Source organism: Lichenostomus cassidix, chromosome 7 (assembly GCF_008360975.1).
Source record: "Lichenostomus cassidix isolate B80296 chromosome 7, HeHo_3.0, whole genome shotgun sequence".
NCBI lineage: Eukaryota > Metazoa > Chordata > Aves > Passeriformes > Meliphagidae > Lichenostomus > Lichenostomus cassidix.
Window position 1 is genome coordinate 11,371,901 of NC_139488.1, and position 13,443 is coordinate 11,385,343.

General features: G+C 46.1%; 1 protein-coding gene and 1 long non-coding RNA gene across 4 annotated transcripts in view; one reads left to right on the plus strand and one right to left on the minus strand.

Moving 5' to 3' along the window:
• The window catches only part of LOC146434535 (uncharacterized), a 120,798-nt gene that overhangs the window by 37,696 nt on the left and 69,659 nt on the right, over window positions 1-13,443 (minus strand). The gene's annotated exons all lie outside the window — the stretch shown is intronic.
• On the plus strand, window positions 1,643-5,877 carry FZD7 (frizzled class receptor 7). The gene has a single exon (XM_085066182.1). The coding sequence runs from the start codon at window positions 2,213-2,215 to the stop codon at window positions 3,932-3,934; it is 1,722 nt and encodes a 573-aa protein (XP_084922308.1). The 5' UTR covers window positions 1,643-2,212; the 3' UTR covers window positions 3,935-5,877.

Sequence of the window (13,443 nt, forward strand, 5' to 3'; positions counted from 1 at the left end):
AACTGAAGTTCCTGTAAGGCAGTCTCAGACAGCTATAACTGAGAAAGTATAAAATGCATATTTCTTTTCCAGAAGGAACTGTTGCAGCTATGACTAGCTAGTTCTTCCCATAGGTATTTTTCATATGCACAGTATTATTTTAAAAACAACTCCATTAAGAGGAGTAAATTAATTTTAGTAAGCCTGTTTATAACTGTCAACATCTCTTAAGAAATGTAACAAAAACTGCAGCACCACAGTCTTACTGGCATGAGGACATATTGTTCATGAGCAGTAGAGGATATGGAAAACATTTGTCCAACAATTGCTGATGGAGCTCCCTGAGCCAAACCCTGCCCTCTTTTACTGCCCTGGAGGATGGCACGGATTGGTGTCTTTGCTTAACTGCTAATAGGAGTGCAATTCCGAGCAAAGGAGTAAAAGTAAGAATTTCAGTAGTATAGTTCCGGGGGACCTCCATCCTCAAAGGGAAGGATGGGGTAAGTTGAATAATATTCGGCTCAAGCCTGTCTTTGAGCACAGGCTCTCATGGGCCAGTGAAGCAGAAGCAGGCCTTGTTGCAGGGCTTTTGTCAAGCACACCCCTTCTGCATTGTCAAAGACATGCTCTGCCTGCTCATTGGCCGGATGGTCCCAGCTCCCCATGTTCTGGCAGTGCACCTCAAAACACAGCTATGGTGTAAACCCCACATTCCTGCCTTTAGCAAATGCACATTGGTCTAGTTCTAGATCTGCTCAGCCTAGCAGGCTAGTAACAGCCCTCTCCTGACCTATGCCATTTTCTTTCCTGCAGGCAGGGTGCTTTCATAGAGGAACTCCTGGTTTTTTACTGCTTTATCCAGTCTCTTAAGGAGTTGCAGCAATGCAAAATGTAAAATTTCTCCTCTTTGCTTAGGTAACACTGGACGTTTCAAAAAAAGTTGCCTTCCCCCAGCTAGGGCTTAAATCTGCATGAATAAAGCGTTTATTCTGCCAGTAAAAAGCAACGGTCATGCTGCGATAACAAATCAAACCCCCCACGCTGGGGAGAGGCGATGGCGCACAGACACCAACATCCCAACTACGCAATAGGATCATTCTGCAAATGTACCCGGGCGCTGGGTTTGGGGTTTGTTTTCTTTCTTACTCTATTTTTTTCTTCCTTTTTAATAAGTCCGGGCACAGGCAGCTGTTCGCATTTTCAAAGCCTGCTCAGAAAGCAGCCAGTTAATTTTAGTTTGCTCGGGCCACCCTGAGCGAGCTGCCTGGGCCCCCCCATCCCCGCCTTCCCGGCTGTGCCCTGCAGCGCGGGGGGTGGGGGCCGCGGGCGGCTCCTCCCGGCCCGGCCCGGCGGGGATGGGAAAAAGTTGTTCCCAACTTTTTTTCCCCCGGCGTGAGCTCCTCCCCCTCCCCTCCCGCAGCGTGGCCCCGCCCCCTGCACGTGGATTGGCGGGCGGGAGCCCCGAGGCCCCGCCCCCGGCGCGGTTTGTGAATGGGGCCGGCGGCAGGGGCGGGGCCCGAGCGGAGCTGCGCCTTTTTTGTGTGCCGGCGCGGCCGCGGGCCGAGAGCCGCGGAGCGGGCGGTGTCGGCGGGGCCGCGGGCGCAGAGCAGCAGAGCAGCAGAGCAGCAGAGCAGCAGAGCAGCAGAGCAGCAGAGCAGCAGAGCAGCAGAGCAGAGCGAGCCGAGGCGGGAGGAGCCCCGGACGCACAGCCCGCAGCGGTGTCCGTCGAGAGCGGAGTCCAGGCAAGCCGCGGGGAGGATCGCGCAGTAATTGGATTTTGAAAGTTATTTAAGCTCCGGAGTAAAATTCACGGCTCAGCCGGGCGCGGTAATAATCCGTTTAGCCGTAGCCTAAATCCCCGGGGCCGTGCAGTCGGGCAGGGAGCAGCGCCTCCGCCTCGCCGCGGGACCCTGCGCGTAGCTGGCCAGAGCCCTCGCCGGGTCTACGCGCGCGTCTCCCATTTCGCTGCCGCCACCGCCTTCTCCGGGGAGAGCAGCTTCGGAAACTTTCGCCGAGGGAAGCGCCGCCACCGCTGCTGTGAGCGCCGCCGCGTCGGAGCCGAGGAAGAAAGTCGTGGAGGTCCGGCGCGGAGCCGCGTTCCTCCCGCCGCCGCGCTCCTGCCCCGCCAAAGGGGCCCCGCCGCCGCCCTCTGGTCGCTGATGCCCCTGGGGCGTCGCGCCGGCCGGCTCTGAAAGACTCCCCGAGGCTCTCCGGGCCCCCGGCCGCCCCGGCGATGCGGGCTGGAGGAGAATGCGGAGGAGCGGCCGCCGCCGGCTGCCCCTTGCTGGGGCTGGCCGCGCTGCTGGCCGCCCTGCTGGGAACCCCCGCGGGTGCGACGGCACAGCAGTACCACGGCGAGAAGGGCATCTCCGTGCCGGACCACGGTTTCTGCCAGCCCATCTCCATCCCGCTCTGCACGGATATCGCCTACAACCAGACCATCCTGCCCAACCTGCTGGGCCACACCAACCAGGAGGACGCTGGGCTGGAGGTGCACCAGTTCTACCCGCTGGTCAAGGTGCAGTGCTCGCCCGAGCTGAAGTTCTTCCTCTGCTCCATGTACGCGCCAGTGTGCACCGTGCTGGAGCAGGCCATCCCACCCTGCCGCTCCCTCTGCGAGCGGGCCCGTCAGGGCTGCGAGGCCCTCATGAACAAGTTCGGCTTCCAGTGGCCAGAGCGGCTCCGCTGCGAGAACTTCCCTGTTCACGGTGCGGGTGAGATCTGCGTGGGGCAGAACACGTCGGATGCCCCACCAGGGCCCGGTGGTGCGGCGGGTCGGGGGGTCACTGCCCACCCCACAGCTGGCTACCTCCCTGACTTTCTCACCCCACCGCAGCCGCCTTCTGGCTTCTCCTTCTCCTGTCCCCGGCAGCTCAAAGTGCCCTCCTACTTGGGCTACCGATTCCTGGGGGAGAGGGACTGTGGAGCCCCCTGTGAGCCAGCCCGGCCCAATGGGCTCATGTACTTCAAGGAGGCAGAGGTGCGATTTGCCCGGCTGTGGGTCGGCGTGTGGTCTGTGCTCTGCTGCGCCTCCACCCTCTTCACTGTGCTCACCTACCTCGTAGACATGCGTCGTTTCAGCTATCCGGAGCGGCCCATCATCTTCCTCTCGGGCTGCTACTTCATGGTGGCAGTGGCCTACGCAGCGGGCTTCTTGCTGGAGGAGCGGGTGGTGTGTCTAGAGCGCTTCTCCGAGGATGGCTACCGCACTGTGGCCCAAGGCACTAAGAAAGAAGGCTGCACCATCCTCTTCATGATCCTTTACTTCTTTGGCATGGCTAGCTCCATCTGGTGGGTCATCCTGTCCCTCACCTGGTTCCTGGCTGCTGGCATGAAGTGGGGCCATGAGGCCATTGAGGCCAACTCCCAGTATTTCCATCTGGCTGCCTGGGCTGTGCCCGCTGTCAAAACCATCACCATCTTGGCCATGGGGCAGGTGGATGGGGATGTACTCAGTGGGGTGTGTTATGTAGGTATCTACAGTGTGGACTCACTGAGGGGCTTTGTGCTGGCACCCTTGTTTGTGTATCTCTTCATTGGTACTTCCTTCTTGCTGGCTGGCTTCGTGTCCTTGTTTCGCATCCGCACCATCATGAAGCATGATGGCACCAAGACAGAGAAACTGGAAAAGCTGATGGTGCGCATCGGTGTCTTTAGTGTCCTCTACACGGTGCCTGCCACCATTGTCCTAGCGTGTTACTTCTATGAGCAGGCCTTCCGTGGCACCTGGGAGAAGACATGGCTCCTCCAGACCTGCAAAACATATGCTGTGCCCTGTCCCAGCCACTTTGCCCCTATGAGCCCAGACTTCACTGTCTTCATGATCAAGTATCTCATGACCATGATTGTTGGGATCACAACTGGCTTCTGGATTTGGTCTGGCAAAACCCTTCAGTCCTGGCGACGCTTCTACCACAGACTCAGCACCGGCAGCAAAGGCGAGACAGCAGTATGAGACCCCCCTGTCCCCTCTGGCACACACACACTCACACATGTACACACGCAGAGGAGGCAGAGGAGATGGATACTCAGCATAGGAGTAGGGCAACGGTTCCCTGAAGAGGGAGGAAGGGAGGCTTTTCCAAGCTTTTTCTTCCTCACAGAAAGTTTGAAAAAAAAAAAATTGCATAAAGGATCAGTCAGACTATGTCCAGTGGTGCTTATGCCCAGCTAAGTGGAAGAGGACAGAAAAAGAAGCCACTGCTGGGACAAGAGAGTCCTTCACCCAGAAGTCCCCTTCTCTCTCCTGCTACTCCTGCCCAGGAAAAAAAAATCCAACCCAAGTAAAATCATCCTGCCTTGCTTTGGACAAGAGGGAGGGGAAGCTAGATCTGTTGAGCTACCTCTGCCGAGAAGTAGCCAAATGCACTCTGAATTGCCGGGGCCAAACTGCAGCGTGGGCTGGGTAACTCCTGAGCCCGAGCTCGCTGCCCGCTCCTTCCAGCTCAGCGGAGCCATCACGTGAGTACTGCACGGCCGGCTACAGCCCGATCGTGTGCTGGGGAGATGCCCCTCTTCTGTCAGCTCACAAGTTCCTTTTTACCTCAGTGATACCTGTTGTAATTGTTTAAAAGTAAAAATTTGGCCCTGAATCTGTTGTTCTTGCTGTTGTGGGGAAGGAGGGGGTTGCTATTCCACACCCTGAAAAGAAATGACTTGTTGCTTTTCAGCAGAAGGCTTTTCCCCCTTGCCTTTGTTCTAGGAGACAAAGGGGGAAACAAAAGTGTTTTCTATGTAGAAAGGCATAAGCATGGGATCGGTTTTTATGGGCAAACTAACAAAAAGAAGTCGTTGAGGTTCACCCTTGGATGTGAGGAGCTCGCAGAAATAAACATGCCTTTTATGAAAAAAGGAGGAGGCAGGATGTTTTCCTACCGTTCAATATGGGTCGCTTTTCTAAGCTGAAGGAAATGCAAGATTTAGAGGGCAAGAAGAGCTTACCAAGAGCACCTGCCAAAACAAGAGCCATTAAAGTATGTAAGGTAAAGATAGGATTTTTTTCTTTCCTTCCAATAAACCTGCTTTCTCTCCTGCTTTGCAGTGAGCTCACTGCAGACAAAGTCAATACAGAGCTGCATTCTGGGGACAGGAGGAACCGTTTTGGCTCACGATGGACCCTTTGCCTGCTCCTCAGGTTCTCTGAGCTGCATGGCAATGACTGGTGGTGCAAGTGGGGGGGGTGGGCGCTGGGGTTGGGGTTTAAAATCAAGCAGTTATTGCAAGTGAGGAGCCTTCTCATTTCAGCTACAGTACTGCTGGTTAAGTTTCCAGTGATCACATCTTGGAAGGAAAAACATTCAAAAATTTATCATCAAATGCATCATTTTCTTTTTGAAATGTGACAGATTTTTCTATTCTGAAAATTTTTATGTTGACTTGTTCATATTTTATTTTTTTCATATTACTTTACCTTTATATTCACTGAAGGGTTGTTTTTATAACTATATGTGTGTGTGTATATTCTTGCCTTAGGACAAAATAAGGCATTCTGGATTTTTAGCAAGTCTCCACCCTATAGCTGCTCTTCATGTTTTTGGGGGGAAAGTGTCTTGAATGAAACTTTAAAAAGAAAAAACCTGTTCAGGGTGAGGGGGCAGACTGCTGCTTTCTGAAGATGTACCAGTAGTCTGAGCATGAGGAATGGGCCCATCAGCCAAATCATTCAGTAGACCTGATTTCAGACTTGCAGGGCTTGGGTTTTTGTCTTTTATAATGTGCACGTGGAAGAAAAAAAGAAAAAAAGCGTGTCAGACAAGTGCAGTATGTATATTTTGTAAATCTCATTTTTGTAAGAAAATATGTATTTATGTTTTTACTTGATTTTTTTTTTTTGAAGGTCTGTATGAGGCCCTGCTTCACCCCATGTACAGATCACTAAATAAATAATTTTTAATACAAGGGCTCTAATGACGTTCTTTCAGTCTTTGAATACTGGGAAAGTTTTAGAAAGGGGGCAAGCTCTGAAAGTTGTGTCTTCTCTCCCACTTTATTATGGGACATGCAAGAGACTTTTAGGTGAATGCAGACTGGAAACTCAGACGTGGCTTGAAACGGCTCGTTCTGATTACCAGCCCCTCACAACAGGAGAGCACATTTTGAGACGGCCGGTTTCAAATGTCTGCCCTCACTTGAGGTACTTGCATCCTAGCCAAGTTTTCTCCCAGTCTCTGCCTCTCACCGAGGGCAAGCTGATAAACCAGTTCCCTTATCTAGAAAATAAGGATAATGCTCTCTTCCCCTTCCAAAGAGGCTTCGAGATTGAGAACTGGAGGGTGCTACAAGTGCCTGTAAATTAAGTCTTCACTTTGATGGGTGGAGTGTTATAGGGAAGCACTAAGGACTAGGTCCTTTTTAATGGCTTTTGATGGGCAGTATCATGAACCGATGCTTTGCTGCAACTGCAGCAACTTTTCTGTCAGCAGTTTTGTTCAGGTAAATTTTACATTATTTTAAGAGCTAGCCTGAAGCCTACATTCTTTCTTATCACAGTCATCTGAACACTTCACTGGAATGGTCTATTTTATTTAATTTTTTTAACTGAAATGAATGTTTAGATCTCAAGCTGTGTTGCTACAATCATGGAAACTGCCCCAAAAGCCGGAATTGTATCCCTGTGAAATGATAGTTTTCAGCGTTTCTTTCACAAGGATTTCAGCCTACTTACTGTGTTCATCATCCTTCCTGTAACTTAAAGTATACCGATACTAAAATTTAATTTACTGAACAGAGATCTAAGACGCCCTAGCTAGATGCCGTCACAGTAGCTGTGGTTGCACTGCAACATTGTTTGTAATAGTTCCGTGTGTAATAGTTCCACTTTGAGGGCGCTATTTTATTTGGACACTGTGCTCTCAAACTTAACCTTTTACTTTTACACTGTATGAACTACTGATTTAAAACTTCTTTTAAGAGCTAGCCCCATTCATGCTGCCTCTCTAGAAAAGCCACATCTTTTATTTGAAAACACCTCTTGCTGCTCCCCAGAGTCACTCACTTGTCAAGTTTCCTTTTTGAAAAGACCTTTGCATTCCTGCCAGTCAGGCTGCTTCAAACTACTCCATGACATGAGCTTGCTGATCATTGCTGAGGGGGGTTTCATTCCACTCACTCAGGAAACCTGAACCTTTCTATAAACATTTCCTCCCATTAATCCATCAGTGCTGGCCGGAGCGACGGCACGGCTGGAACAGCTTGCGCTGTGAAGGACTGGCAGCCGCCGGGAGCAGTGGTGTGACCGACACCCCTGTGCTGTGCAGCCACAGCTGCCATGCTAAACATGCAGTCAATCCTTAATACATCATGGACAGCTTCGCCTGCAACTCATGCAGGGGGCCTGTGCCACTGCTCTGCACTCACCACCCATCCCCGCTCGCTGGATGAGAAACTGCGTTTACATGTGATCACTGGTTTTTCCTCCATATGTGGAAAAACTCAAATAGACTTTTTTTAGTTCATGAGACATTCACATCTGAAAAGAAATATCTCTATTTCCACCAGAAACCACTAAAGCTGAATGCTTTTATTTCAGTATTTCTTATTAGGTACTTCCGGATTTAAAGTCACTTATGAAAAACTATCCAAATCCTGGGATTTAAGATGATTTTTAAAATCTGAAATTGTAGGTGAAATTTGATGCTGGTGTAAAGTAGAAGCAAGTGGTATTCACTTTTAAGCAGATGTGACTCACATCAAGACTGAATTTGCCTGCAGTGGAAACAATTCAGAGAATTTCAAGTAGAGATAGTGTCTGGCCTTCTGGAATAAAAATGTCTATCACCATTTTGATAACAAAGTAGCACTTTCATAATGGAGTACAATTCAAAAAATCTCTTTGTGAAGCACTCTGGGAAAATGGAGGAAAAGTAAGCCTTTACTAACCTTTGATAATCACTACAAAACATTTTTCTCTGACTAATGTTTAAGTCCACTTTAATTTTTTTAAGTGTAAGAAAAGTTTCCTCCCCTTTACATTTGGCTCTTCTCTGTGCAGCATTTTTTGGTTCCCAAGAACTTAGCAAGTAATAGTTGCTATAGTAAAAGTAATCACTGATTCATATCCTTGTAAGTTTACACCATATCCTACATTTTCATAAAAACTATAGAAACACTGGTTCTTCAAAGACAATTGTGTAACTTTCTAAAATGAAGTATTATTGTTTCAGGCAAGTAAAAGAAGAGGCTTCAACAGTTCTAGAGATCATGAATAGCAGCAGCAACTGAATGTTTGCCTCCACAGAAAAAAGTGCTTTTATAATACTGTCAGTGTTTGTTTGGGTTTATTTTTGCTGGAATACCCACACCAGTGATTGGATGCTTTTGTCTAAGTACTTTACCCGCAACCAATAGCTTTGCATGCAAGTAAAAACCACACATTTCTGTGTTCATCAACTGGCAACAGTAAACATTACTTATAATTTCACATGGGTTTAGAAACCAAATTACTAGCTTGCATTTCAAATAGCCTTTTTTTTTTTCCTTCATCTCACTCTCGTTTCCTTCCAGAATTTACAGGTACTTCATATACACCCTGCACTTCATACATGCCTTCTACTCCTTTTATTTTTTAAAACCACGAATCCAGCTGAAAGAAATTTAGTCTGTTGCTTGAGGAAAAGATGGCTGATTCTTCAGCACTCTAACTGTTCATTGAGATAGACTGTTGCCAAGCCCGCCCTATATAAACCAGGATAATTGTTTCATGCCAACATGAGTGCGTGGTTTTGGCAAGTACAACACTGCACAAATAATACTGGATTGGGGGAATACGTACAGTCATGGCAAGTTCCCAAATGCCCTGCTTAGAATCGACATATTTTGACTAAAATAATGCCCAAACTGTAAAACTAAAATATGTACACAAGAGTTTAGCACTGCGCAGACAACTGGTTTGTGCTGCAGTCAGAGGAGGAAGGTACAGGGATGGTTTTGAGGCTATTTAAACCCAGGGTCCAAGGTTGCCTGGTTCAGGTGGCTGGGCATTTCTTGTCTCAAAACCAGATCAGTGGAAGTAAGGCACAGACAGCACTTTCTCCTAATTCTGGTAAAGACCAGGCTCAAGCACAATGTTACCACAGCTGCAGCCAAATGGGATTTGACTGAAAGATGCCAGGACAGGCCCAAACAGCATCATGAGCACATACTCCTCTGCATTGCTTGCTCCTCTCTGTACAGCAAGCCTACCCATGCCAAAAAACTATGGGACTGGGATAAATGAAAATACGGATAAAAAGGAGGAATAAGCAGACCCTAGAGCACATTTTTAAATAACAACTGTAAATTGGAGAGCACTAATCCATATTAGTCAAGAAATCCTGACCTCAACAACTTGCTCATTTTGGCTGCCCCCGTTGTATTACAACTTGGCTTGGTAATAGGCAGCCCTTCACTTAAGCTTGTTACTCTCACAAATACACACAGAAAATCCAAGTCTGCTGCCTAGGGGAGTAGCCTAAATGAATAGACTTCAACTGCACAATCTTGGAAATCAGTCTCATCTTGTGGCAACCAGGGTAGTCATAACCTTACTATTAACACTTCAATCCCAAAGGCCAGGGTGACAACTAGAAAAAAAGAAAAAAAAGAGGCCCAGTTCTCCCCTACGCTGAGCCTCACTGAAGGTACTGCAATTCTAGCATTATTCTCAACCCAATCTGCAGGAAGGCAAAGTCATTCTTAGGGCAGGCAAGGAGATAGATTATTCCCACTATGGTGTCCTTTTCTTCAGGCTAACATTCTGAAGGACTTGAAAAAGCTTGTGGTGAATAGGGAATTCAGCCAGAAGCTGTAGTAGAAGAAAAATATGTTATCTGGCCCAGATGGACACAAAAAGGTGTTCTAGCAAGTAGGCACTAATCTAGGATTTGAAAGACAAGTGCTTGATTACCTGCACAGATGGTGGCCAGATCACATACAGCCAGACTTCCAGGAGTATTCAGACAGCCAGAAATGGAGGCAGGTTACATGGAAAGCATTTTTCACAAGCATTTAAATTCCCAGGTGCACATCTAGAAAATCTTGTCTCTGTCTCTAATTCCTTGTCTATAAAATTGGAACAGTGACACTTCTGTATATTATAGGTATGTTGTGATAATGAATATTCTCAAAATCAGAAGAAATTGGATACAATTATGATAGGGTTTGCATAATTACCTTTTTCAGGTCTTTGTCCCACAGTCTGATACTTTTCAAGTAGATTCTGTTTCAGAGAATGCCAAATTAAGACCACCAGCTGGAATAAATTATTTTTATGTTTTCCAATATCTTATCTAATACTGGTCAGGCTGAGCACATGTTTTCACAGGAGTATCACTCTAGTCAGGCCTCAAACAAAAGGTGTGAGAGGATACAAAGAGGCAAGCTAGGTAAATAGAAAATTACACTAAACTGGCATGCATGTCAAACAAAATTGACTCATGTTATAGTGGTGCTTAGCTGTAGCAGGGATAAGGATTTGGGCCTGTCTGTGCTGGTACTACAGAGTGCTTAACTCTTCCAGTACTCCCCAAGCTCTCATTTTCTATATGTTGCAAACACAGTTATCATCAACGGGTTCAATGGCAGCTCTGCTGTCCCTCTTTAAATAAATACCCTTCACTTCAACTTGCTGCAAGTGGAATCTAAGTCATAGTTGTAGGCCTAAAGCAGAGTTGTCCAAAGTTTCATCCAAGCCCATGGCAGTGAGAACTCACCTTTCCTGCCATGTTATCACTTCATTTCTTAGTTCCTCAACAGTTTCTTTGTGCTACCATAACCTCAAACAACATTTTTCTCTTCATTAAAGATGGCCAAGTAGAAGGATTAGTTGGCTGTTTGTACATTTTCCTGCCTTAACAACAGGGAACAGCATGAGACTACAACACTTCTTTCCCCAATGAAATACAGAGGTGTCTAAACTCACTGGAGTAAATGTTTGTGTGTTGCCCTAATGCCAGCCTTTCCCAGAGCAGACTTCTATACCAATCCACCTTCATCACACATCAGGTTTTTGTGGCTAAATAAAGTAAACCAACAAATTTTAAAGGATTTCTAAATGCACTAAAGCATAGCTCACCCTCCCCAACAAACAAAAATGTAATTTACTGGGTTTTTATGGAAGACAGTAAGAGGGAGCTACTTGCAAAAATATTTACCCAAAGCACAAATCACATCACTTGCCTGACATGCCTTCCTTCCACAAATTTTCCATATGGGGTGTGTGTGCACATCCAGTGTGAATGCATGCTAGTGTAACAACTAGAAGTTACAATTGTAGGTAAATCCCTCATCAAAAGCCCAGTGAAGAGAGAAAATCAAAAGGCCCTTGCCCAATGCAGCTGTCTGCTAATTAAACACTGGTGTTAATTGCAATAGTGTGGCTGGTCCTCATTCCCTGTGTTTGTTGTGGTGCCTGTGTGAGCTCTGCATTGCTCAGAACTTTCACATTCTCACAGAAAATGAAACTGTCTATAAAAGGAATGAAAGGCTGTGATATGTATATATATCTATAGGGCTATTTTTAAAGAAAAAAAAAAGATTTTTTTTCTGTGGGCTAGTTCAAAGCTAGCTTTGATTATCTAAAGCAAGTCAGTCTTCAGAAAGGGTAAAAACCTAAAATGTAAAGATGGAATCTTTTTTATTTAATCCATGATGAAAAGAGCATTTCTTATTTGTCATGCTCTTGCCTCTCGATTTTTTAATTTTAATTTTCAATTAATGGCAAAATGTAAAAGTCTCAGGCAGCATTTCCTGTCCTTACTTTATGAGATGTGCAAAGAAGCATTCCATTAGGGCCAACAGCCAGTAAAAGGGATGTCATTTGACACCCTTCCACAGCTATGCACACCAGGCTGAAACCGAGCAGGATTATGTGAGTGGATAGAAAGCCCTTCTAGAGAGAGGATTTACTCATACTGTTTTTCTTTACACATTCTGCTCTCTGAAGATAATAAATCAGCTATTGGATTTGCAGAAATAACTCTCATGATGGCTAAAGAATTCCGGCCCAAAGTAGATGAAGGCAAAGATCTGGCTTCTGTAAAGCAGCTCATAGTGACCACGGCAGGAAGAGACCAAACCACAGCCGTGTGCGAAGGGACTAAACAGCGCCTGTGCCGGAACCATATTGCTCTTCTAACAGGGCATGAGGTGGGCTGGGCTTCCGGAGCTCAGACCAAAACTCACGGCAACTTTCTGCTTTTGTGGTAGGCTAAACTGAAGTCCCGCATCTGAATGTTGTAAGATTTAAAAGTCTGTGCTTTACGGTTACTTTGAGCCACAAACTGTCTTTTCTGGTAAGAAATCCCTGATCTGCAAAGGCTAATTAGTCTGTGGATGGTTTTGCCTTGATATGAAGGCACAGAACTTTGTATAACTGCCCACAGACAGGGATTTAGTTTTCTGTCTTTGAGACTTCTTAAGGCTTTTGCCACTTCAACTAACAGAATCAACACAAATAAACTTAGTGTTTTAACTCCATGTCCTTCATTTTCCGCAAGCAAAGATCTTCCTGCACTGAATTCTGAATCAAATCTTTATCAAAACCATTCAACATGAGAACTGAAAACAAATGCTTCTCAGGAAACAATTTCAAGAAACTCAGCAATTTCACATAAATGACTCTTTCATTTTGCTATCAATTTTCATTAAAGCTTTGTTAATGAAGTGTACCTTGGTCAGCACTTCACTATTGCACTCAGACTTAATACATTATTTGAAAATGGACATTTAAGATGATAAAAAGTTACATATATAAAAATAAGATGATGGAAAACTGTGTCATGAGAACTGTAATTTTCACAATGTCCACCTCTCAGCATCATACTTAGCTGCACCTTATTTAGCTGATAAAGTTCTTTGCAGCAATACCAACCTATTTTATTTATCCTTCAATGTAGTTCTGCACATACAATGATACTTTTATTAGTAAATGAGAAGCAGTGTGTGCCAGCAGACAGGGCACCAGACTAGAAGTCAGGAGACAGGCATACTTTTCCCAAATTTGCCCATGGTCTGCAAATTCTTTCAATCATCCTTACCTCCATCTCTTTTTCTGGCCTTCTCTAAATAGGATCATGCTCTTTGGGACAAAAATAAGGACTCTATTGTCCCCACATATGTGCTGGTACTGTTCCCATCTTGTTGGAGCCCTGATCTTGAAGGGGACATCTTAAGATTGGGCACAATGCAAAAGGTTCCAATTAAAAATAATTGATCATTAAGAGACAGAGAATAGCAAAGAGTGAGCTGGCACTTTACTTTCTGTGGGGAAATAGTCAAACACTGGTGGCAAAGTAGAGGCATATGTGACGACACCAAACTTTCCCAAAGAAATGAAAGTGGGAAGTGTCACTCATCACCTTTTGGGCTTTTGTGTAACATGCATCAGGAATGTTCCCTTCTCTGAAGAGTCTCTGGGGACTCTTCAGATGATGGGATTTACTGTCACATGCCCTCTTCTCTCTGTCTTTTTTCTGTTGTTGTACAAAG